The sequence below is a fragment of the Papilio machaon genome, chromosome 10, assembly GCF_912999745.1.
Source record: "Papilio machaon chromosome 10, ilPapMach1.1, whole genome shotgun sequence".
NCBI classification, from domain to species: Eukaryota; Metazoa; Arthropoda; class Insecta; order Lepidoptera; family Papilionidae; genus Papilio; species Papilio machaon.
This window is the reverse complement of record NC_059995.1, coordinates 5,134,516-5,160,866: the sequence shown is the minus strand read 5'-3', so window position 1 is coordinate 5,160,866 and position 26,351 is coordinate 5,134,516. Positions and strand designations below refer to the sequence as shown.

General features: G+C 31.5%; 1 protein-coding gene across 1 annotated transcript; it reads left to right on the top strand.

Annotated features, from left to right (window-relative positions):
- The first annotated feature begins 17,509 nt into the window (after window positions 1–17,509).
- Window positions 17,510–25,690, top strand: LOC106718086 (chaoptin). Its single transcript, XM_014512087.2, has 6 exons — window positions 17,510–17,572; window positions 20,692–20,865; window positions 21,712–21,856; window positions 21,930–22,040; window positions 22,116–25,105; window positions 25,386–25,690. The coding sequence occupies exons 2-6, from the start codon at window positions 20,694–20,696 to the stop codon at window positions 25,670–25,672; spliced, it is 3,705 nt and encodes a 1,234-aa protein (XP_014367573.2). The 5' UTR covers window positions 17,510–17,572; window positions 20,692–20,693; the 3' UTR covers window positions 25,673–25,690.
- The last annotated feature ends 661 nt before the right edge of the window (window positions 25,691–26,351 follow it).

Below are 26,351 nucleotides of genomic sequence, written 5' to 3'. Positions count from 1 at the left end.
ATACATATATATATATATATATATATATATATATATATATATATATATATATATATATATATAGTCAATAAACTAAGCAATGTAGAACGAAATGAATAATTTCTCAAGTTGTTCTCCCTACTGTAATTTTTCGCGTAACTTTGTCTCTTCACAAAAGAAAAATTAAGATAACAAGCGTTTTCAAAACGCGCACAAATTTATTACAGGTATTTATTATCAAATAAAACATGAATTATGAACGAAAGGCAAAATTTTCTTATATCTTTGTTATTCTACAACAACAAAGTTTATTTGGAAACAAAAGAAGTATTGTCTATATTTTATTACATTAAGTCGATTGCTTTATTACTTTTTTTTTATAAAAAACACATTGGCTATTAAATTCTGGTTAAGCTTCGGGATATTATTCATTTTTTATGGTTTTTGTTGTATTTTAGTAAACTAATATTTTTCAATTCAAAAAATTTCAAGTTAAATTTAGCTTGACTTCAATAATATTGGAGCGTTTTGACTGTACCTTGTCTTTGAATTGCCTTTGAAAGTATATATTACTAGCTATCGCCCGCAACTCCGTCCACGCGGAATTAAAAAAAAACGTAATAAGTAGCCTATGTGTTCTTTCAGACTATGTTCTATATTTGAGCCGAATTTCGTCAATGTCCGTCGAGCCGTTTCGGAGATACCTTCAAACAAACATCCATCCATCCATCTATCCATCTAAACATTCGCATTTATAACATTAGTAAGATATTGATAGACTCAACTCGTATATGTAAAGTTATATAAAAGTTATTCGTAATTACAATGTATTGTTAAACGTACAATAGTTTTGCGTATAACTGCTTGTTTGATTATAAATAGTGCTAATATCCACGACCCGTATAAGGCAGCGTAGCGTTAAGTGATTAATGAACTGGTATTCATTACTCAGTACAAACTAATAACACCCTCCGCTCCAAATAAATAATTGATATTGATACGTACGCACTACTTATTTCTACATCATAATATATATGAAAAACATAACTTCTTTTTAGTAAATTGTAATTTAAAAGCAGTATAGCATGTGAACACCCGTAGCGTGAACAACTTTTTTTTCTCAATTTTTTAATTAGATGTTAACAGAGTTATTAAGCTTTGTAAATTTTATTCGTTCGAATAGAATTTTCTTGATTGAATTATAAAAATTTAAACAACGGACAAAGAAAACTAAAAATGAATCGAACAATATTTCTGTCCGATCAATTGCTATTTTACTTTCAAATGAGATTTTGCAACTTAGCCGAGTTTGCAGAAGTTCTTGAAACAAAGGCTTTGGATAAACGGGCACCGGGGTCTTGAGTGCAACAGTTAAATTGATTCATGAATATTGAATAGTGCAAAGTTAATGTTACTAACATTTGCTATGTTCGTATTAACCGAGCTGCAGATTCTTACATCTATAAAGAATATACATTTTTACAGTTAAAACTTGAAATTTTCATAATAGCAACTTTTCCATTTATAAAATGACAATTTCCATGCACCTCAAAAATTAAAATGCTATACTTATATACTACTCGTATAATGATGACTAGTCGTACAATAGAAATATTTTAAGAATGATAACCCTTTAAGGAAATATTGAACCAATTTGAACAAATGTAATTGGAACAAAACTGTTACTGGCTGGTATTATTCATAATAAAAAAAAGTTGGTGAAGTATCATGGTGTCTAAAACCAACTGTATTTATGTTCATAGCTACAGTATTAAGGTCTACGTCACCTGTGCCGAATAACACGAAATCACCTTCACCAGTTATTGCGCCTCTGACAGGCGACAGTCTCTCACATTCGTATCAAATTTACATATTTGTAGGTACAATAAGCCTTTGTCTACCCAAAGGAAAATCTCACCCGGAATTTATATTGGGTGCAAACTATATTATTATACAAAGTTTTACTACTTAAAGGTTAACAGTTAACAGTGTTCTAAGCTTTGGATCATTTGCTCACCAGTTGAGATTTACGATATGGAATTTACCTAATTTCCCATACTTCCTAATATTATAAACTAGCTTTTACCCGCGACTCCGTCCGCGCGGAATAAAAAATAGAAAACGAGGTAAAAATTATCCTATGTCCGTTTCCTGGTTCTAAGCTACCTGCCCACCAATTTTCAGTCAAATCGATTCAGCCGTTCTTGAGTTATAAATAGTGTAACTAACACGACTTTCTTTTATATATATAGATGCAAAAGTTTGGATGGATGGATGTTTATTATCACGTAAGGCAAGAACGGCTGTACGGATCTGGGTAAAATTTAGAGACAGATTAAAGCGTGGAATATTAATAATTTTTCATTCCGCGCAGAATAGTTATCTTATAAATCCTGTAAAATATTTTTAGTCTCTTAAATACGAATATTTAAAGCATAAAATTAATATTTAAATCATTGTATATTCATTATAAAATTAAACTTACTATTTATAGTTGTTTGCTTTGTTTGCTGGCCAGTAACTATTACATTAATTGCTGTTTTGATCGTTACATCGGCAAGAGGAAAACTTATTTCATGAATATTAAACATGCGTACTCGACCCTCTACTACGTAATATTCAAATCAACTAAAGTGTTAAATTATGTATAATTTAGTTTACAACAAAAAATAGCGGCACTATAAGGTATAACATAAGTCTAAGCAACACTTTTTTATTTGCTTGACAATATTTGATAAATATTCGTGTGACGCATAAAATGTGACTTTTAAAATTTAATTTGAAATTAGAGTCCTAAATTCCTGGTATACCTTTCAGTGACCTACAGAAACAGCCAGAGCAAGGGTTTCACCAGCCGATCTAGATCTAGGGGTGGGGCTAGTAGTAAATTAATTTAATATGCATGTATGGTAGTCGAGTACGAGTGCTTTTGATAGGCCTTTTATGTCATCAATATGATTGGTATAAGTCCATTTAGGATGACACCTTCCATATCACCACAAGTTTATATTGCTTAAGCGTCAACAATGTTTTTCATTAATAATTTATTTTAAGTATTCCAGATTTTTTCAATTATACAAATATTCCAATTTGAAGCAAATTGAGATTAAATGAAATCAAAGCAAGACAAGAGAATCGATTACACTCTGAGCCAAAATCAATGTTTCTGTTGAGAAATTATCCGTAACCATTGAACGTAGCAAATTCTAGTGCTCGAGATTTTCAAATGCATTTCTGCAAACATCTGTGCATTCACTGATCTAAATTGCTTTCGTGTAACTTCAAGCCGCATTGACAAAATTTGTATATTACATTACAGAATTGAATACAGAAGTAGACACATTTTGTATAATACTGCATAAAGTTAATTTTGTGAATTATTTCCTCTTATATGTTCTCCTTTCGTAGCCGCTAAGTTTAAGGATAGGTCTGAAACTTATCACGACTTTTGAAAACTGTGCAATAAAATTAAAGGTGAAATTAATTAAATGAGATCATTGAATTTTGCTGAGACTTTTATATCGAGAGTAGGATTCTTGAAACAAGGCCAATGAAAAACGCTGATTTACTCATTTCTATAAAGGTCACATGTGAATAAGACGCTAATTGAAAACTCGTGATTTTTCATTTAACGTAAAAAGTAAATTTTTATAAAGTTTAGTTTCATATTTACAAGAATGATATTATCATCTGCTTTTAAGTTTTTATTTTTCTGCAGAGTATACTTAGTACAAAAAGGCATGAATAAATGTGGGTAAATAACAGAATTGAATAATTCAGTACTTATATAATATAATGTACTAATGGCTTATTAGGAAGATATGCTACTTTACTAAACGTAACGAAATCAATAAAAAATAAGCATAGATTATCAGCAATAAACTTTCGTCAGAATTTTGTTTAAAATAATAAAAGCTAACGCACTTTGTATTAGTGCCTACGCCCCAATAATATAACACATCAACATTGTTTAATTTCCTGCCTGCCATTCAGTGTAATTAACTGAAAAAATCTGCCAAAACGTTTACATCTGATAAAAAAGTTAAACGGACGTTTTTTTGAAGTTATCGTTCACGGAATAGTATCGTAAAATATCTTTGCAATTAGATATATTCTACCATAAAACTGAAAAGGACGAACAATACGAGGGACAAGAAATATTGCTATAAAAAGATAAAACGAGCATACCTTCGTACGAATTTATGTGTAATAATATTGATAGTTTAAGAATCAAGACCCATTTTATCGATTGCAAGATTAAATCTTTCCCGTGATTCATTGAGAAGTTAATTGGTAATGAATAATGCCTTTATATTAATAAGATTAAAAAAACATACACATATAAAGGCTATTGATGTACTGACGATTCTCGGTGTTAAATGCACAAATTTCTAGATGGACGACTAAAAACAAATTTATAAAAAAAATGTCATAAAATATAAAGTTTATTATTCTGAATGATATATAATTGCGATCGGTTTAATCGGTGTAAACACGACAAGCGTAGCTTAACGTGTTCACATTTGTATTTACGTGGGAATAGTGGAGCGTAATGCAACAGCTAGAATTAGCTCATGAATATTTAACGAGGTACAGTCGCCACGCGACCAGGTCCTCCGCGACCGACCGCTCGCCGCATATTATCATACTAGTTTCACACAAGGACAGACGGTGAGGCAGGGCAGTAAATAGTGTAGTATTGCTACTGCTTTGTACGATCAATCAAGAAGCACTGCACTGTCCTAGTACACTAGTTCACTGCTCTTGTGTGAAACTATCATTACTGCCTTTTTCATACTCAATTCACATGCAGAACTATGTTTATTGAGGCGCTTCATACATGAAACGTGTCATGTGTGCGTTTTGAATTTTAATTTTTGGTCAATATTTCTTCTAAACGCACTTACTACCATTTTAGAGCCATTAATAGTCACCAATGATTTCTCTTAGTATGAGAAATCTATACTAATGGACTGCTTTAGTATTTATAAAACTTCTCTGAGTTAAAGTTATGCGTTGGTGTAGTATTTTTGCTAATATAGTCAAAAAGTTAAAACAAATCCAACTCTAAGATTACCAATAATTAAACATTAAACTATTTTCTTTGTACTTAAAATGACTGTTACAATGCCTTTAACTGTTCCTAATTATACAGCAAAGTAATTTAAATAAAATTACTATTAATATTACAACGATTATAAGAAACTAAGCATGCTTTATTTTATTGTTAGTAAAACATGAACAAGTAAGACATTAGATTGCATGATAGAGCATTTCCGTCTGCATTCGCCAACGAAGTTTGCAGGCGATAATAATCTAGACAACACCTAATAGACGCTTAAAGTGATACAATCTTAACTCTACGTGGTCTTTAATTCAGGCTGAAACATTTTTACTCACGCCAAAAGATTACTTATAAAGATAATATACCTTATATACAACTTACAGAGTTAACTATTTTAATTGCTATTATTATTAAACTAGCTTAGCCGGTGCTTTAGAAGGGTTTGCAAAGATCTTAGTACAGTTTATAAAATTACGTTTAGTTAGTTAATTTACAAAAAAAAAGATTTTAATGTATTGATCATATCGTTATCCCTCACATGATCAATGACAAAACGGAGACAACAATATGTTTTATACAGCGATTTTAGTCTCAGAAACCAACTATTAATAATGTAGCAAGTTAGTTGATCCAAGTGAATGGTAACTTTATAATTAACAAAACTGAAAAAAAGTTAAAACATAAGGAAATAAAATTAAAAGCCGTATAAAAAGTTACATTGCTTTCCCGGGAAGTACATTCTACAATAGATATGCCACGCTAATTGAGTTTCAACACAAATTACTCCCGAGGAAACACTAATGAACAACATTCACTCCAGGCTGTTTCTTTAACTTTTTCATCTAAGTGTTATTCTTTTTTAACTCGTTTTTTTTCTTACTTTTTTAATTTAATTGTGACAAAATTATTATTTTTTTCGATTTGAAATATTAATAGATGTCCTTGTCAATTAAAATTAATAAGGTCTCATTTTTATTTCGTTAATTTATAGATATCTTTAAATTCTAAGTGACTTAAAAATATATCAACGTAGTTATTTTGCCGTTAACTCTTAAATTCGTGTTGACCTGAGATTTACATAAGCTACATTGTTTGCACACGTAATTAGGTTTCTCGTAAAGTTTGTAAATAAGGAAAGGAAGAAATAAAATCAAAAAATATTTTGCTACCCTCGACCTCGTTATCAATGTCGTGAACAGTGAAATGAGGTTTTACAAAAAAAATGACAAAAGAAAGCGGTAGGTATAATTCATTTATTTTCGCTCGGCACCCTTTTATATTGCGGAATCGTGAATTTTAAAATTCTGTTATTATTTGATAAAATGAGGTTCTACATTGCAAAAGGTTTTAGAAAAGGCTATGTTTGAAGTTTTGCGATATTGTATCACAAATGGTTTAATCCATAGCAAAAGATTTGGTAAGCTTAGGCAAGAAGCATTGCTTGTAAAGAGAATATCCGATGACGGTAAAAGGTCGGATATACAGGACAATTCAGAGTAGGCTGCCTACGAGATCCTTCTGAAGATCTTAGAAGGGTTGATCCGAATGTCCCAAAGTGAGCTTAACTAAAGGCCAATCTTTCAATTATTATAATTACTTATATATTTTAGTACATGTTGTCGGAAAGTATAAATGGCTTAAATTTTAGGTTTAAGAAATAACAGAATTTTAATATTTGTAGAAATGTTTTCTTACAATGCTCTGTTGAATTATTGAACCTAACATTTTGAAATGAAATGTGTTTAATATTATAATACATATTTCGTTTATATTTAATTTGATAAAGTATTCAAATAAACACTGTTGTAAAATTCAATATCTGTTTAATATTCATAAAGAAATTACTCTTGTTAGTTGGAACATTAACAAGGGACTATGTTGGTCAACGTCTTGGGATACTCCATTAAACTTCCAAACTTTGAGCGCAATATCCAGTTACGGAATAGTTTTACTGACTATCTGTGTTAGCTTTGTCCCATGGGTATAACATGAATGGTAATAGAAAATAATATTTTAATGAAATTATTACTTAAAAAGATTACCGCATTTAAAATTGTAACAAAACACTATCATTAATACACAAAAATGCTCTGTTTAATTAATACTATATTGTATACATTTAGCATGTACAAAATGTAACTATAAATAGGATACATTTTGGTGTATATCAATAAAAATACGTAGGCAAATATTTTTGTATACACATCGGTTGCTCCACTCCCAAACATTCAGTCGAGTTCGTATCGATTACGTAATGGAATTTAAATGATGAACGTTTCTATTTACCAGTGACTTGAATGCGATTGCTGACCTGTATTTTCCTTACAAGACTATCCTTTTAGCTCTATCAACAATTTAAGGTCTTACCTTGCAATAAAATAGCTGAATACGGTGCCTTTTCTGACGAGGGCTCAAGCTACTCTTGATCCGAATCAAATCTCTATACCCATTGAGATTATTTCTATGTAACATAAAGAAACAATTTGTAGTAAAGACTAAATGTATTTGATTGATAAACTTTATTCCATTTGATTTTTCTATATACCGACTTTCTTTCATTCATAATTAACCTAAAAAATCACTGTTGTCTATTAAAATCCACAATACCGGGTCAATGATTACTATTTCTCACAATACTTTCTCATTTAAATCATAACAAAAAGTTTATAAAAACTCAATAGTTGTTGCTACTTTATCCGCGTGTATTAAAAAGAAAGTATTAATTTCGTTGCCATTGTTTTCGTAGACCTATTCGTAGACGTAAGCGTAGGCGTTTTCGTAGACATTTGCAGTTGTGATATAATTAAGAAATGTTTCATTACACATGTATAGTCATGTCTTATATGTATACATAAATGTAATAATTTCACCGCCAACGTAATTACTGCATGGAATAAAAAAGGTCAAATAAATTAATCCACCTTTATACTGAACGAGCCCATGCGGGGAGGCACAATACCGCTAAATATTGAAACGCTCCTTTGAGCAGTCTTTTTATTCTTTCCTTTTTCAAGATAATTCTTTATACGTGATTTAATCTTTCCAAGCTTTCATTATATACTCGTATTACATTTATTTTATACTTCATCAATCAAAACAAATCAGAAATAAGATTTGTATTAACTAGGTATTTAGAATTTTACCAAAAAGAACATAAAATGAATTACACGTTTACATCAATTTGACCAATTACAAAGCCAAAGCGGACCAATTTCTTCAACATTTTATTACCTCTATTAGACTAATTAGGTCATTAGAAAGTGTACGACCAAACAACGTGTCAAACCTTACACTATAAACGAAATTGTGTCAAGGTCTTTATACTTGGTTCTCTTTTTTATACATTCAATAGTGAAAATTTTCACAAATCGCAAAATCTAGGTCGCGTAGATTGCCTCGCTTCCGTACACACTTTTAGTAGCGAAAGAGCTTAAAATATTTAAACACAATAATACCAAATAGGTAAAGAAAAAAAAACAAAACACGTTGTTATCTCAATTTTTTGTCAATAAAAATAAAAAGTTTTAAAATTCATAATAGAAAATGTTAATTTTCTTTATCCGGTTAATAATTCAATTTAGTTCTATTTGCTAGCTTTTAAATCGACTATTGTTGTATATAACAAAAACTTTTTTAATCTGAGCTATTTTGAAATTAAAAGAAAAAATGTTTCAAACAATCTGTGAACATAACGGGCCACTTATTAAAGAAGTTTTATGTTTACACGCTTCTACCTAAAAATCGTGATCCATATTTTACTTAACTAAGCCAAAGGCTATGAACTACTGTAGATGAATGTTGACATCAAATTAAAAACACCCACTACATATGCGCAGTGTGAAATAGTTTTTTTTTTTGGAGCAGGTCACGAAAAATGTATGGTAAATATCACATAGACCACAAAAGAGACTAGATTCAAAGCAAATAAGGTTGTGATTACATTTATCGTAGTACTTTACAGTAAATAACAACCCTGAGTACTTTTTATGTTCTCATATATGTGTTTAGTAACATCTGTCATAAACACGACTTTGTGCTGCCAACAACATTATTAGAGCTTTATTCACGAGGCCAGCGAGCTTTGTGATTTTTATACTTTGAGGCTTATGACGTGTTACATCAAATGTACAAATTTGTCCACGATATCTTATTATTGAATTCTTTCATTTATTTAATACTAGCGGTCCATCCCTGCATCGCACGGGTAGACATTTGTTTCCAAATATCTTATAACAAGATTAAATATAGACTATATTACTCAGCAATAATGTAGATGTCTAATGTGAAACGAATTTTTGAAATTGGTCTGGTAGTTATTCAATACATACAAGAATACAAATCTTTGCTCTTTAAATATTATGTACTCGTATATTTGATGGAAGTTTGATATAAGGCATCTCCAGAACTGTTTGAATTGTTTGACGTTTTAAACAGTAAACAAATAAATATAAATTTAAATCATACAAAATGTGTGTTTTGCAAACAATGTTTCATAAATCAGTTCTAAAAAAGAGAGGAAGTTGCAAACGTTAGGGTCTAATGTTTAATTTTCCCTTAAACATCGTTGACCGCCGGCCGAGTCGGCCGAGCTGTAAATCAGTTCGGCTGGTCGGTCGGCGTACTGTCACATACGCCTAGTTAATATTGCTGAATTATTCGCACCCCTTCGGTTAAATTTAACCGCTAGCCTTTGTTGCCATGTCCATTTACATAAAGTTATGACGCCATTTTTTTGTTTAACAGGAAAATTCGTTAATTCAATATTAATTCAATAAATGAATGTAAAGCTAAAGATTTATTATAATACCTTTTTTATTACCCGACTGACAGGAGACTAAAATTTTTGTCGTAAGTTTGTTTGTATATAATAACGACTGGACCGATTTTGACGAGTGAAGTTTCATTCGATTCTTTTACTTCCCTGGAGTGTATATAACACTAGCTGTCGCTCGAGACTTTGTCGCGCGGAATTAAAAAAGTAACTTAATATCCAATGTATTCTCTAGACTATGATTTAGAACTAGACCAAATTTCATCTAGATCCGTTGAGCCGTTCTGGAGATACCTTCAAACAAAATCCATTCATCAATCAATCCAAATATTCTCATTTATAATATTAGTAAGATTGGTACAGAGCACATTTACTGGTCGTTCGAAATAAAATTCTCAATTAGTGAAAAACAAATTCTAATCTGACGCGATATAACTTTTTTTTTACTATTGGTAAATCATAGAGATATTGTAAAGATGGGAGTATATTCTAAAATAAGAAAGTGTTACATATACGATAGTTTTTAAGTAAAAATCTGTAGTAAATGTAATATGGTTATGAATAATTTTATCTGGCACAAAGCCACTATAAGGTATATGTTATCAATAAGATTTCACATCATTAAACAGAAACGAAATTGCAATTTTTCCTTGTACGAACAGCAAGAAAGATTGCATCAGGACGTTTGAAAAGACGTGACATAATTTTTAAAACATTTACAGTGCTACAATTTCTGTTCAATAACTGTTATATATTTTGATTTTGAAAAGAAAAAAAAGGCTTAGCTTTTAAACTATTTCTTTGGCATTTATGACTTACGTTGGGATTTTTGCACTCAATGTTTTTGATTTCTTGTGAAATAGCTATCATATATTAATATTTTAATAGACTTAATAACATAAAAAATATTAAAAATGCACTTTGGATACGATTGTATCCAAAATAGTACGAATTTATTAAAATAAGCAAAAATGTATACTTATACAATTAAGTGGTTATAGAAAAAGTTGCGGTATTGACCGCACACGGCACCGCTTGTAGCAAAGAATATTTATTGTACTTTTATCCAATTTTGTCTTCTAACACATGTGGCGGTGAAAAATAAGGGTAACTGCCAATACCTACAAGCGTAGATCCCCCTAGCGTAACATAAATATAGAATGGAGAATATTCGAGAAACCTTAATTAAAGTCTCTGTTTTTATTTATTATTTCTATAAAGTAATCCACCCAATCTTCGTTGAGGTTTTTATATTTCTTCTGTTAGGATGTGTGACTGTCTTTCACACTAGATTTTGATGAAAGTATATGCTTTATTCATATAATTTACAATCCCGTAGTCGGTGTTGTTGGTCCTATCCCGTAATCTTGACACGCAGTTCATAAAGATCTATTTTGCATGCATTATAGCATATATTTATAAATTACCTTTGCTTGTTCTACAACAATATCGTGTCCGTGAGCCATATTCCCTTTCACTTGAGTAGTGAACCTGATATAACCCCAAAGTTTAATGTTAATTATAGATATATGGTGTTAATTTTATATTAAAATATGCATATTTATTTCAGTTTAGATCCGAAGCATAAAGCTTTTCATTTCCGTTCCAGTTATATTCGGAGCATCCATTAATTTGGTGAAGAGCAACGCTGCGGAAGGGAGCGCGCATCTACTGCTCGCCTAACGTAGGCCACACACGTTAAGTTTTGGATGACAGTTTTAATAATGCAATCATAACCAAGTTTTATAGTACATATAACAGTACAGTTTTGCGACACCCACTATAGAGTCTGTTTGTAAGTTATGCATGTGAAGTCCAAACCGACAAGCAAAACCTTTCATGTGTGACCAGCATAACGTACACTCCTTTATACTCCGACATGCATTGCCTTTATTCGCGTTCAAACAACGAATAACTGAATTGAGCAACATGAAATATATATTTTTTTATAAATTACAAGACACATGATTATGAAACTCGTTGCGTTTTGCTTTTTAAAGTCCCTCTTTTACGTCGAGCTTTTGATCTCCATCAAGCATTTGCATCTCTATTAAGCGCGGACGTAATAAGAAATGTAATATGATTGTTGAACGATAAAAGTTTAGTTATTTCTTATAACATTGTCACGATGGTTAACATAATACTGTAACAAACATACCATGATCTGTTTTTTCATTTGTCTAACTCTACTATACTCAGATATCACAAATATTCTCGTGGATCCTAATTAAAACAATGTATACGAAAGGATTTTATTTGGGTCTAAGTACACAGTCTGATTCCATCTCGTCGCTTTTGGTCGCATGTCGCTATCGTGACGCGATGTCAAAGCGTAGTAGTTTCTTTAGTTGACAGTTTTGGAGCACTTGTAGAGAGCCCCTTCTCCGAAACACTCAAAGAGAAGCTCTTAACGTATACGACTTGCAAAACAATGGATTGGTTATAATAGTGAATGGGAGAAGGGATATGTTTGAGTGGGTAAGATTTTTGTTATATTTTCAAATATAATATTTATTCTAGCAATTGTTTTTTTTTTAGATTAACTAGAATTTTACCGTCGAAACACCTGTACAAAAAATAATGTTATTGTTCTTTTCTTCTTCTTCAAAAAAAATACATTATTATTATTATTATTTATAACAAAAACGGTGGAAAGGCATGGCTACAGTCAACGTTATTTAAATCTACATCTACGTAACAACGTTGTATTATAATAATTATAGTCAACAAAAAATCACAAAATGAACGTTGATTTCTCAAGAGCTCGACTCCACGTCATTATTCGCAATGAATTGTATAAAGGATCTCAAAGCGAGAGGAATGTGTGTGTACTGTGTATGAACAGCTTAATATTTAACAAAGCGCTACCAGGACGGGCTTTCTTAATGTACTATTTAGCTTTGCAACCGCATGTTGGACTTGGCAGGTGCTTACCAAACGTTCGCATAAATATATTTAAAATACCAGCTAAAAATCGACTACGTTATTATAATTTTTACTCTTTGTGCTCCTTTGTGCACTTTATGAATGTATGATAAGTCATGAAATCATAAGCATAATTATGAATTTTAATATTTATAATATTAAAATTCCCTTTCACTTTGTTTACCACATCATTCTTACGGTTATTATACTTAGAGTAAAATACGTTTTCAAATTAGATAACAAACGCACGCAAAAAACATTACTCGCCTCTCAATCAGAAAAAAGTTATATATTAAAGGAAAGTCTTAAGGAACCATTAGGCACACAAACACATAAAATAGTTACGTTTCGGCTGTTACTTCTATTGTTGGAGACACTTAAAGCTTCAATAGTTTTGGTTTTGGCGTTTTATTACAAACTTAAAAGTGGAAATGTAGAATTGACTACGTGAAGCAATTAACCAACCATAATATTCGGTTTTACAACAAAATCTAATTACCATAATTAATAACCGTGCATTAAAATCTTCGCAATAAGAAAAAAAATTGATCATCAATGCTTAGGGCGACTTACGCATTACAATGTCATAGACTATCGTACGCGTCTTCAACATTTTACCTGTCATCGCCAGATCCAGTCGCTAGCAACCTGTTTATCAAGATCGTCGAGATCAAGATGACAATTGAGATGTAGTCACTGTGTGTACTGACCGAATATACGACTCCCGTCATCGATTCAACGTTGTGTGTACGGAGCGCGTCCAAGACGATACACACTTCGCAAGGCTAGAATAATTGTTTGAAAGATTTACTAGCCTTGTGTGCGAAAGGCCTTAGATGACTCGTGAATTTAACACTTTATGTATTCGTACAAAAAAAAACCAATTAAAAATGTTCAACTTTAACATTCTATTGAACGTTCTATACTGGTGCTGTATCGGAGAATCCCGATCGATATCATTCACTAGTAATCTATCTTACACATGACTTGGTTCTTTACACGCTTCGGAAGCTTTTAATAACTCCGAAGCAATATATATAGAGCTCCGGAAAAAAGATACAAGAAGGGTAAAAACCGTGAGTGAAAAGAATTTTTTCGGCTTGAATATTGAACAGTTCTCTGTCTTGACTACGTTATTTAAAAGAGAAAAAACACTTTTATACACAAAATTGACAGTAAAGTTTTATCTTTGTAAAGCTTTTTCGTGAAAACAGAAACAATCTCAGCTTCATTAAACCATTCTATTTCATAAACACTCGCCAAGAACCCCTCCAAAGTTGCGGTAAAAGAATGGATTCACGCGGTAATTTTTCTCTCCATTTACTCCTCAGAGTGCTAGAAAGTATCAAGTTCAAAAGGTAACACCTAAACATTTTCAAACTTAAATAAAATATTTACTGACATCCAACATGTGACCGTTATTATGCAAATATACAATAGCATGTAGTTATATTATATTTTTCCACTCTCAAGACAGTTACATTGACTTAAGTTTAAAATTTTGTGAAACAGGGTAAACTTAAGGAATCGCATACATATAGTGGCTTCAAAATGTCGCCGCTGCGCCGATAGTGCACCAGTTGTTCTCAAAATATCGCAGCGCCTGCTCTATATTTGAAGCTCGTCTCGCTACTTGAATAATTTATAAGTCAAGCTCGCTGCCGAGTGCATTGAGTTTTGTAGCTAAGTTTACATGAAACAGACTGTTGTTGCCACAAAAATATATTAAAGAAAAAGCAATTATAGTTTACAAAGTTAATATGAAACATTATTAACGTTAAAACCTTAATTGAGCGCTGTCCACGGCAAAAAAAACAGACCTTCCCTAAATAAATAACAAAATACCTATATTTTAATATTGAAATATCTGTCGATAAAATTTATGGAAAAAGGGTGTTTAAGCCAATCGAAAAATTTTACCTCTTAGATTCCAAGATTGATCCAAGGTTGATGGATGACAACAATAGATGAAGACACCTAAATTATTTTCAATTAGTAACTTACGCCATCCAAACTACTGTATCTCTTTTTAAAAACGATAACACTAAATCCAGAATATGATAAAATATACGTGAAAACTATGTATTTTAGACAACACAATATTAATAAAAGATCAAAAATAAAATAATATATAAATATATTGAATAAGCGAGGTATGCGACACAAAGCTGGCACGGCACGAGGTGTCTGTAAAGAGGCTTCTCGCAATATAAACCAGATCTACATTCTATGCTGGAAAGATGAAAAACTCTTTCTCTTTGAATAAACTTTACACATTTTCTTCTATTGTGCCGACGATAATCAAAGAAAATTTTTGTCCCAGTTGAAACATAATTTTCTTTGGAACAATATGACCACTACCATGAATATGCACGCACTAAAGCACTTTGTTACCGTAAAATTTTTACTGTCTTTATTTATCTAGAGCTTTTACTATATTATTATATTACTAGCAATATAATAAAATGACAAAATTCTAACTGGTAGGTTATGTTATTATATTTAATGTAATTTAAGATATTTGTAGTTAGCTTATAAATTTATAACATTTTCTGTTGTACGGAGACATCGAATCAATGCCTGTAGTTTCCTAGAAATATTCACTCTACCATTCATCGACAAACATATTAAGAAACATTTTATTACAACTACATATTTAACTAGAAAGTTCATCGATATATTCGTCTAAAATAAGTCCACGATAATATTCACGTCCGTATGTCGCAATCCAAACACAACATTACGATATTTCTCTTCGATCGTTAACAAACATACAAGCATACTTTAAAACGTTTTTTATTATGATTGCGAAAAAATATATTTTTTTTTCTCATTCATGTATTTATTGAAATTTATATTTAACATAATCTGCCGTAAATGAAATGTATAGAAGCAGGTTAAAATAACGTAAATGCAACTTACCGTAGAAATTTTATGATATAGATTGCCCGGGAATATTACATAAAATTAAAAGACCTGCTTGCAAATTTAGAGACTCTCATAAATAGACTATATTTTATTAATATTATTAAGTATGTAAAGCTTATTTTCTATGTGGGGTAACAAATGTTATTTTTTTCTTTCTTACTTTAAAAAAAAAATCATACTGTGGTCATAATTTCAATTTGTTTTAAAATAAATATCTTATAAATATTTCTATTTAAAAATATTAATCAATGCGATTTTTATAAAATAAATGCAGACTTTTTAATTAGCTTTTCTCTATTAGCCAACATAAAAAAAACTCACGAAACACTCAAAATAATGAAGCAACGGATTTATTTTAAAATCTGTTATTATCTCATCGTTGCGAAGCTTTTACGTGCCGTCGCTAAATTAAAACATATTTCTATGCTCATTTACTGAAATGTATATCATTTAAAATATCTTATGTAATAAGAAGGTTGAACATTTTTATATATCACAAGTTACACAACTGGCAATATTGAGTACACGACATAAAATAAACTATCCGAAAAGACCTTTTAATCAGCTTGTAAAGTTTTAAGTATTTAACTTTTCTCTTCTTAACATTATTAAAACTTTCCTGAGACATTTTAATAAATTAACAGCTACTCACCTGTAGCAACTGATTTCAGAGCCGACGTAGGTCCTTTTACCTCCATCTTAAAAAATATATGCAATAATTACAACCTTAAAAAAATACGGAAGTTTGTAGTGTTACTATGAGAAACATACACTACACTTAGGGTCTCCGATAGATCTCTCCGACTATGTGAGTGGCAGTTAATTTTAATTCCTTGAAATGCAATATGAGAAACATATGAAGTGTTTAAAACAAAAGAAACATTTGAAAGGGGTGTATTTATAAGTGGGGAGTGCGCAGCGTGAGTCTCACACGCCGAGGCCGTGTAGTCAACGTCGCGTCGAGTTCACTCGGCGCTACTCGTACCTCTCCATCCCCCTGTGTCTCGACGTAAATAATTGCGGTCGTACGAAGCGCGAGCACTCCATCTTAACAATTACGTACGCTTTATTTTAAGCTACTTGACTTTTACTGTCTAACCTCGAGACCTTTTGTAATTACCGTAACAAGAAAGAGACGGTGTTATGTTGAATTCACTTAATTGCTGTTATTAAAATGATAATTAAATTTTATTAATTTTTCAAAATAGGTTGAACTAAATAGTTATACAACGATCACGATCAGAGTCGTCGGTCAAGGTCACTAGCGTCTCTTGTGGATCATGCCGCCAGACCTGATAATTACTGTTTTCAATTATTATTATACAAAAATATATTGAAATAATGTTGAAAATAAGAGATATTGATTAAACAATTGAGTTTTCTATCCCGTTTAGATCACTAAAATGCTAATTTCTCGAGTGTTTTAATTTATTTTTATAAAACCTTAGTATTTCATTAAAAGCAAATAGCTAGAATTATGTGCTAAACGAGGTAACATCGTATTAAAGTTGTTCAAGCAGGGATTCAGATTTAAAAATTAACGCGTAAGACAAGTGAGGGTGAACCAGGTGAGGTAGAGAGTAGCTACGCACCTTCAAGGTGTAACGAGTACAACGTAGCTACGGCAGCGCTGCCCTCAAACGGCCTTCAGCCTTCAGCGCTTCAGTCTGTCCCCATATGTCGTGGAGGAAGGTCGTCTTTTCCGCAAAGCTCACTCAACGTACAACCAAGTTCAACTTAAAATGATTAAATATCTATATTCCGTAAAGATTATAAGTGATATATTCGCATGTGAGTGACGATTTAATGTAATAACAAAGTGCAAGAATTTTACCTGTTCGTTAAACTTTTATTTGCACTTTTAATAGTGATTGTTATGTGATGTGATTAATTTTTAGAAATTCGTAAGTATCATTCAAACTGTACTCAATATTTTATTTTATCTACTTTAAGTAATTTATTTATAATGTAGCAGATATTTGGATTATTAAAGTATTTAATTTAACCGGTAGTGGAAATAAGTTTGTTGTTAAAAAACTTTCCTGATGTTTAATTGTTAAATTAATTTAAATGAAATATATTTAGAATCTTATGACAGTGATAATATGTTTTAAAATTAAGTCACAGCATCTATTTGCATGCGTTTAATTTGCATATTTTCAATTAAAGAGTATTTCGATCGTGGAATATAAAAAATTGTTAATAAAAACGAAATAACTTTATTCACTTTTAGACCGGTCCAGGAATTTTTAAAAGTACATTCATTTTACTTGACTTTGACGGCATTTTCTCGGAAAACGCGCAATACTAATGGAACAATGCGTAGATAAACTAAAACTAAAGGCTTTTTATATTGTGGTTGAATGGTAAATTGCCTGCAAATTAATTGGTATCAACGCCAATTTATGAAATTAATGAAATTCTAGACTAAAATTTGCTTGATGTTATTCTTTGCTTCGTTTAATTGCTGTTTTTTGAGTAGTGCGACAGCGTTAATTTAATGGTGGGTTTTCGAAGACATTTACAAAAACAAGTTCGTATCTGTTCCTTTGAAATAAAAAGAAACAATTTGTTTTAAACAGATATTACAGAAATTAAAACACATGGTAACATGATGAATGTTGTTTTTAAAATAAATATAATATTAAAACAAATAAAAAATATACGCATTTTAAACGAAGTTAATATTCAACTTATGTATAGCAGCGTTGATTTCACGGTAATGATATTTTATGGCTTGCGGCCAAATAAACCGATATTGGTTTCTCCTTAATGAGGTTCCACTGATTTTCATAGTTCTATTAAAAATAATCACATTAACATATAAAGTTTTAATTAACAAATACCACGTTTTAAATTTACTTATTAAATAATAAATTATATTCAATACAGAAATTATTTACAATACAGTAATCTGTGGGTTAACATTGGAACAGATAACAACTTTAGTTAAATGAGCACTTCGGGAGAAGTATTAAAATCTCATAGAAAACTGGTGTTGTTTCGATGTAATATAGGTTTTACTTTAAGTAAACTTTTAACAAAATGTCTTTTGATTTAAATTATTTTTAATTAAAATATCACTAATATTAAGTCTAGGCCAGTCCTCTACATGAACTCCATCTTAACAACATCGTCTTAACATTTTTCCTTTCTTGATTTAATTCGCCTTACAAAATCAACATGTTACCAGTGAAATTTGAATTGATATTCTCAAGTACGATGAACATTAATTGTCTAAAGTAGTAAGTAGTAGTAGTAGTAGTAGTGAGTAAGTAAATATTTTACTTATCTTACTTTACTTATTTAAAGTCAGCCAACTTTTTCTGTCGTTACAAACCGAATTATTATTTTATATCACTTACTTTATATGTCATGATGACTCAGAAATTATTTTAGGCCGGTTCCTGATAGAAGTGTAACGTTTACTTGAACTTTCAAATTTCAGTTGAAACTATAGACCGAGAAGTTATCTGACCCGGTGGGCGTAAGTCAAACTAAATTATGACAGCACACTAGCGCCCCCTATCAATATTAAAAAAGTTTGACAGAATCCATTTCAAACTGTATTATAGGCGTGTTGCAATATTTTTATTTCCCGTTTATGTCTTTTTTTATGCCTTAATAGTTTTTTATATATTCTCTGGTTGAAACAAACGCGTTAGCAGCTCCTCTAGATAGTGCTAGATAAGATTTTCGCACTAGAAAATCCATTTGTATTTAATTAAATCGACAAACTAGTGCCAAATGAATTCAAATAAATCATTCAAGTAACTTAAAATGACAAAGATTAACCAGAAATTTTGTAATTTATTTAAATAATTGAATTTTTACTCATTATTTTGTAAAGTGTAGCTAAGTGCTACGTCCCTTAACACAACAGTGAAATAAACGAATTACTCAAACTAACGGTAACATAGAAACTCTTTGAATTGTAATTAGACGATTTATTCAAGGTACAAAAAAATAAGAGTTCATTCCAACTTACTTTAAAGTTATGACAACTTTTACACCTGCATTTTCGTGATTAAGTTAAACGGAACCTGTCATCAAAGTTTTATAAAACCATGCTGGTTATACTGCCGAAACATTTATAAAAATAATATTGTTGTCTCTCGCATTCTCAATGAAAAAGAACTGAAACATTTTTTCCTGACAATGGAAACGCGTGATTTTTCAAATGGGGACATAATAAAGAACAGTTGTTTCTCAGATTAGAGACAGTGGTTGACAAATTAGTTATATGACATGTGCAAGTGTACAAAGGTATTCGAATACATAGTGTATTAAAATGTTTAATGGTGAGAGAATAAAATTTTTTTGAGACACACGCATTAAAATTAATGTATAATTTTTGAGATATATTAATTGCTGCCGTATGCTCTGGACCGATCAAATATGCATTGCGCTCGACTACATAATGCATAACCGCACAGAATTGGGAAACACATTACTAAAGATGGTAAAGGACACAGAGATAGAGATAGTAAATGGTTTTTCGTATATTAATACCAATTGTTTTTTTAATATTTTCTTAAAATAATATAACCGTTAACAAAAGTAATATTCTACAAGTAATCCGAGTTAGATTTATTCCATTTCTTTTCTTGCTTATTTCACTTTTTAGGTGATTTCGCATCAGTGAACAAAGCTGTATTGTAACAATACACGCTAACGTATGCACAATACTTCTATTCACTCTGTTCTAATGAATCTTTTATCACCTGAGTCATGTACCTAACCTGGGAAAGATAGTGAAATATTTTTTTTTTTTCGAATTTCGTCTGGGAACGAAGAGTCTACTCTTATTTCAACTCAAATAACAATTAATGCCGTCTGTTGTACTATTGTGTTAATGTTTTTCGCGTAGTTACGAGTATTGTCTAACTGGATTGATTGATTCGACCATATATTTTTTAAATGTGAAGGACGGCGATGTGTCTGACCTACAGAAAGAGAATGAGGTATTCACTAAAAAATAATGTTAGAGATTAGGACTTATTACTATTTGTATTTTTTGTAGTGATGGTGTTAGGGGATGAAGGGCGGAGGCGGGCGCTGCAGGCGGCGCTGGCGACCTGCCTGCTTGTGGGCGCGCTCAGCCCGGAGCCACTGGAGCCCTGCGCGCGCAGCCCGCTATGCTCGTGCCGCGCCGCGCACATGTCATGCATCGCCGTCCCCATCCACAGGTTCCCAGGTAATCTTAAGTCCCGTTCAAGTGATCCCTTTAACAGAAATCACTCACTTGCCCTCATCCAGTGGACTAAAAAGTGGTTGATCCTACCCGATAGTCTCTGTCTTCCCGGGGATTCTAAATCTGTAACGGTTGGATGCCGCGCAGTTGCTGATTGAGCGTGAGAGATAAGTTTGCTAAAAAGTGAGGTCCTACTTGCTTCTTTAGGCATCGCGATAGCCGTATGTAAAGGCGGCTTTATTTGGCCGCCTTTACATACCTTTACATACCTTCATAATGTTCGATAAAAAAAATTACAGTAATTTGTTTAAACTTTCGTGAGATACTAATATAAACTGTGTAGTTACTATTTTTATTCACTTTAAATCTAGCTATACTGTAGATAAGTGTAAATTAATTAAAACTTTTACCATTTTATCTGTACATAAGTATGCTAACGAAAGTTTTTATTTGCTGATAGACCTCAACCATCAGACTCCCACGTATTGCTAAAAAGAGATCCAATGTATTTTCGCAACCTTGATATCGTTTGACGTCAAAGTATTGGTCTATATTGTAGAAGGTCTGCCCACACCACGGTAACCTGTACGTGGAATACTATTTATATTAAAACATTATAGTGGTTATTCCGAATCAGACACTCATACGGGTCAAAGGTTCCTAAAATAACTAATATTATAATTACTATATTGTTTTTCGTCACTCAAAGACGTTACTTTTTGGGTGTGATATTTTAATGCAACCCTTAAATTTCGTATAGTCGTGTTTTGAATCATCGATATTATTCAATATGTGTTATTATATAACCACGCTTTATTATAAACCATTCATGATTTTCCATGTTTTCAGAATGGCCCCGAATAGAGCTGCAACACCTGGACATAAGCATGTCAAATTTAGAAATAATTGCGGAAAGCGCTTTAGATGGTTTACATTTACAGACATTAGTACTTGTAGCGAACCGATTGCATCAAATTGAAACTCATGCCTTTAGGTAATTTTACACCAAACTTGATATTTTGTCATTAAACGTTAGCGATAAATAAATATATAATTTACTGTTTTAGTTCGATGGCTAATTCACTTGCATCACTTGATCTCGGATACAACGATTTCACTGAGGTACCTCATCAAGGTCTAAAAGACTTAAAAGTTTTAAACTGGTTAAATTTGCAAAAGTAAGTAATTAGTATTATAATAGTTAATCGTTGTATTATATTTTCGAATTTAATATATTTATAATTTTGTTTCAGCAATAACATAGCACACATCAGATCTGATTTAAAATGGTATCATTTAGAGGATACTCTAACAAGCCTCTCGTTAAGCAACAATCAAATTACAGAATTAAATGAGAAATCACTCACGAGTCTCAATCACTTGTTACAATTAGATTTGGAAGGAAACTTTTTAAGAACGCTCGATTCAAACTCGCTTCCATCTTCGTTAACTGTCCTAAAGCTTTCGAATAACTTTTTAAAAATCATGCCCTGTGATTTAATACACAATGTTCCTAGATTACAATCATTACAGATGAGACACAATATGATTAATTTTAAAATTAACTCTAGTTGTATTAATAATAAAACTAAGAAAATAGAAAAGGTAGATTTAAGTAATAATAAGATAAACGATAACACTGATTTTCTTTTCCTAAAGGAATTTCAAATTAGACAAATTATTCTTGATCTAAACGAATTAACTCTTGTACCAAAATTATTAGTTACGAATAATCGCATCGAGAGATTATCAATATCGTACAATAACCTTCGTGCTATTTATCATGATATATTTTTAGGTCTGAAAAATTCTTTAGAACATTTAGAAGTGGAACACAATAAATTGTCGTATCTGCCGGACAGTTTAGCGCAGGTCGTTCGACTTCGCCATTTATCATTAGCGTATAACCAATTCGAAGTGTCTCCCTCTCTCCCGAGCCGTATACAAACACTTTCCCTCGCCGGAAACTTTTTAACTGCAATTCCATCTACACTTCATGACATAGAGGCAGGTTCAATTCGTTATCTAGATTTAAGCTACAACCGTATATCTACTTTAAATACTAACGAATTTCGAGAATGGTCCACATCTTTATCTACTATTATTTTAAAAGGCAATAGAATTGCTCATATCTCCAACAACGTCTTCCCGGCGCAGATGCCAGTGAAAGAGATTAATCTCAGTTTCAACGACTTATACTACTTACATCCCGAGTGCTTCTCTAATTTAACAGGTTCCTTGAATATCCTCGAATCCTCCTCGACCCTCTTTAGTGGACATTTTCCTTTTGACTTTGATGAAGGTTTAGAAAAACTTAGTTGGCTATCGTTTGATAATAATGATTTTTATATTCTAAAATTATTAGATATGGTTGCGTTACCTGAATTAAAATATTTAAATTTAGATAATAATAGATTAATAGACATAATTTTAGAAGATTCTTATAATATTTCTCTTGCTATAGCTAATCTTAGATTGTCATACAACTTTTTAAGTTACATACATAACTCGACATTTAACTATATGCCGGATTTGAGGAATTTAGATTTATCTTATAATCGAATTAGCAACTTAACTAAAAACTCCTTTTATAACCTAAGCAATTTGAGATATTTGTCTCTTGCTAATAACATAATTAGTAGCGTAGATGAGGACACGTTTGTTAACTTGCCTAAGTTGGAAGTGTTAGAATTACAAAGTAACAATTTCACGTATTTCTCGCTTAGCTCGTTAAAGAATATTTCAGATGTACATATAACTTTTACTTTAAATATTAGCCATAATCAAATAAGAATTTTGAAGGGTTATTCGTTTACTCCTATTAGTATTTTAGACGGCTCTTACAACGGCCTAACTGAGGTGCCAAATAACTTCTTTTCTTCCATGGAATCTTCCATTAGACAAATAATTTTATCACATAATAAAATTTCACATATTCCGAACGATGTTTTTGGTGAGTCCTTATTTTTAGAAATATTAGATGTACACAAAAATAAGATAAGTGTTATAAAACGAAAAGCATTTACTCGGCTCAAGTCTTTACAAATTTTAGACTTTTCTTTTAACGGCGTCACTCAACTGTCGGTGGAACAGTTTTGTAATTTAAGTAAATTGAAGTATTTAAAAATGGACCACAATAATTTAAGATTGCTACCTAGGGACGTGTTTAAAAACACGAGAATAGAACATTTGGATATCAGTTATAATGAAATTTCTCTGTTTCCCGTAACGGCTCTGTCACAAGTTGGTTTCACTCTACGATATCTTGATTTATCGCATAATCGAATAGAATACCTCGATAATAACATATTCCGAAATACGCAGTTTCTGTTGAGCCTCAATTTGCGAAATAATTTATTGACTGTATTATCTGATAACACATTTTCTAGCCTGGGTGGCTTGCGTCGGTTAGACCTTAGCGGTAACGTAATAAAGGCTAATTTCAAGGAGCTGTTTCACAATCTTCCAAACTTAAGATATTTAAATCTCGCCAACGTAAGTTTAAAGTCTGTGCCTTATCTTCCGCTGGCAAACTTGACGACTCTTAATCTATCATCAAATTACATTTCCAGTTTCAAAGAAACTGATGTCAAACGCCTTTTGAGCCTTCGACACTTGGACGTTAGTCACAATAATCTTAATTTTCTAGTGCCAAATATGTGGTATCATTTGAAGAATTTAAATGTTCTAGATATATCTTACAATCCTATTGAGAAAATTACCATAAATAGTTTTAAGTGGTTAAGTAACTTATCGTACTTAAATATAATTGGGCTCAATAACTTAGATGTAGTCGGTGTAGAATCCTTCCGTCCTTTGATATCTCTACGTTCTATACAACTTGAGACCTTATCTCCAATCAACCTTTCTAACTTCTGCATATCCAACTTAACAAATTCATTACCAACATTAAATAAGTTAATTATTCATTGGACTGATGAAAATATGGACAAACAATTACATGGAATTGACGCAAGTAATATACGATACTTGGAAATAAAAGGAGAACGGTTAAAAAATATATCTGATGACGCGTTTCAATCCTTTGCCGAGAATCATGAAATCTTTGTCAAGATAACTGAAACGTCGATAACAACATTACCAAATAAATTCATGAAACATCTTGGCCTCGTTCCACAACTGGGGATCGACCTCAGTTATAATAAAATTGAAAATCTTAATCCGGCCATATTCTATCCGAACTTCACGAGTTGGAGTCACGTCGCAACCAAACTACTATCAGGTATGATTCGAAAGTTTCAGAAAGTAGCGTAGCATTGTAGTTATTAGTATTCTTATTATTTCAATAACCTACATATAAGTACAATCCGGAACAAAAATGAAAAAAGAAACGATTTTTTAAAACTAGACGTTTGTATATTGACAAATTGCGATTGTCAGTTAATATTGGGTAGAGTTTTTGAACTCGACAATACATACACCAAAAAAGACTTTTGCCGCCCTCATCCATGTACTAAAATATACTAATTTATTTTAAATTAATGATCAAAATATTTTATTAGGTGGTCTCATCCTGACGGGCAATCCATTACGATGCGAATGCGAACTGAACTGGCTGGGAGCTTGGCTACGACGATGGTTTCAAGAGAATGAGGCCGGAACAGAACTACGGAGAGCTGTTAGAGACGCATTCTGTATCGACAAGAACAATCGTAGAGTACCTCTAGTGCAGCTCAGAGCAGACGAAGCCGAATGCCACGCTAGCGCCCTCTCGAGTGATGCCCAGCCTAACTACACTAATATCCTCTACATGGTAATAATTACCATTTGTACGCTCGCACTAAGGTGATAAAAAATAAAGAATTACTTAGCCTAATATTGTATATACTATCATGTTGCATTTCACAGCTAATTTTTTTTCCGAAATTGTTTAACACTTCAACTGTTGAGAATATTTGTAAAACAAATATAAATTTAACTAAATTATGTTATCACTAATCGTAGTAATTTATAAAAAAATGTAGAATTTAAATTGAAAGTTGAAATTATTGGAATCATACGTGAGATTTGCAGTTAATTAAAAAATTAAGAATTTTGATGTTTAGTGTTTTTGACACCACACTTTTGGAAGTAGTAGGCATTTTAAGTATGTTTGTAGGAAAATGTATAATCAATAAAATAGGACCGATGTAAATATGTAAAAATAAATATTTTTATGAGTAATCGGTTTTTATTTGTTGCCCTTTTCCATATTCTTTCTTATGAAATAACCGTTCAAAAACTTAGTCAACTCTTTGAACTATTTATCGTTGGTTTCTGAGATCGAAATTGGTGTATAAAAATATCGTTATATCCGTTTCGTCAAATATAATGAGATTTGTAATAATAAGAGGGAAGAGGATACGTTTTGTACCGCGATTTTGGTCTCAGAAACTAACGATTATTAATAAATGAAAACGAAAAATAAATCTTCTTGCACTTGCAATTTTAGATCTAATTATGCTACATTATGTTGTCATATTAAAGAT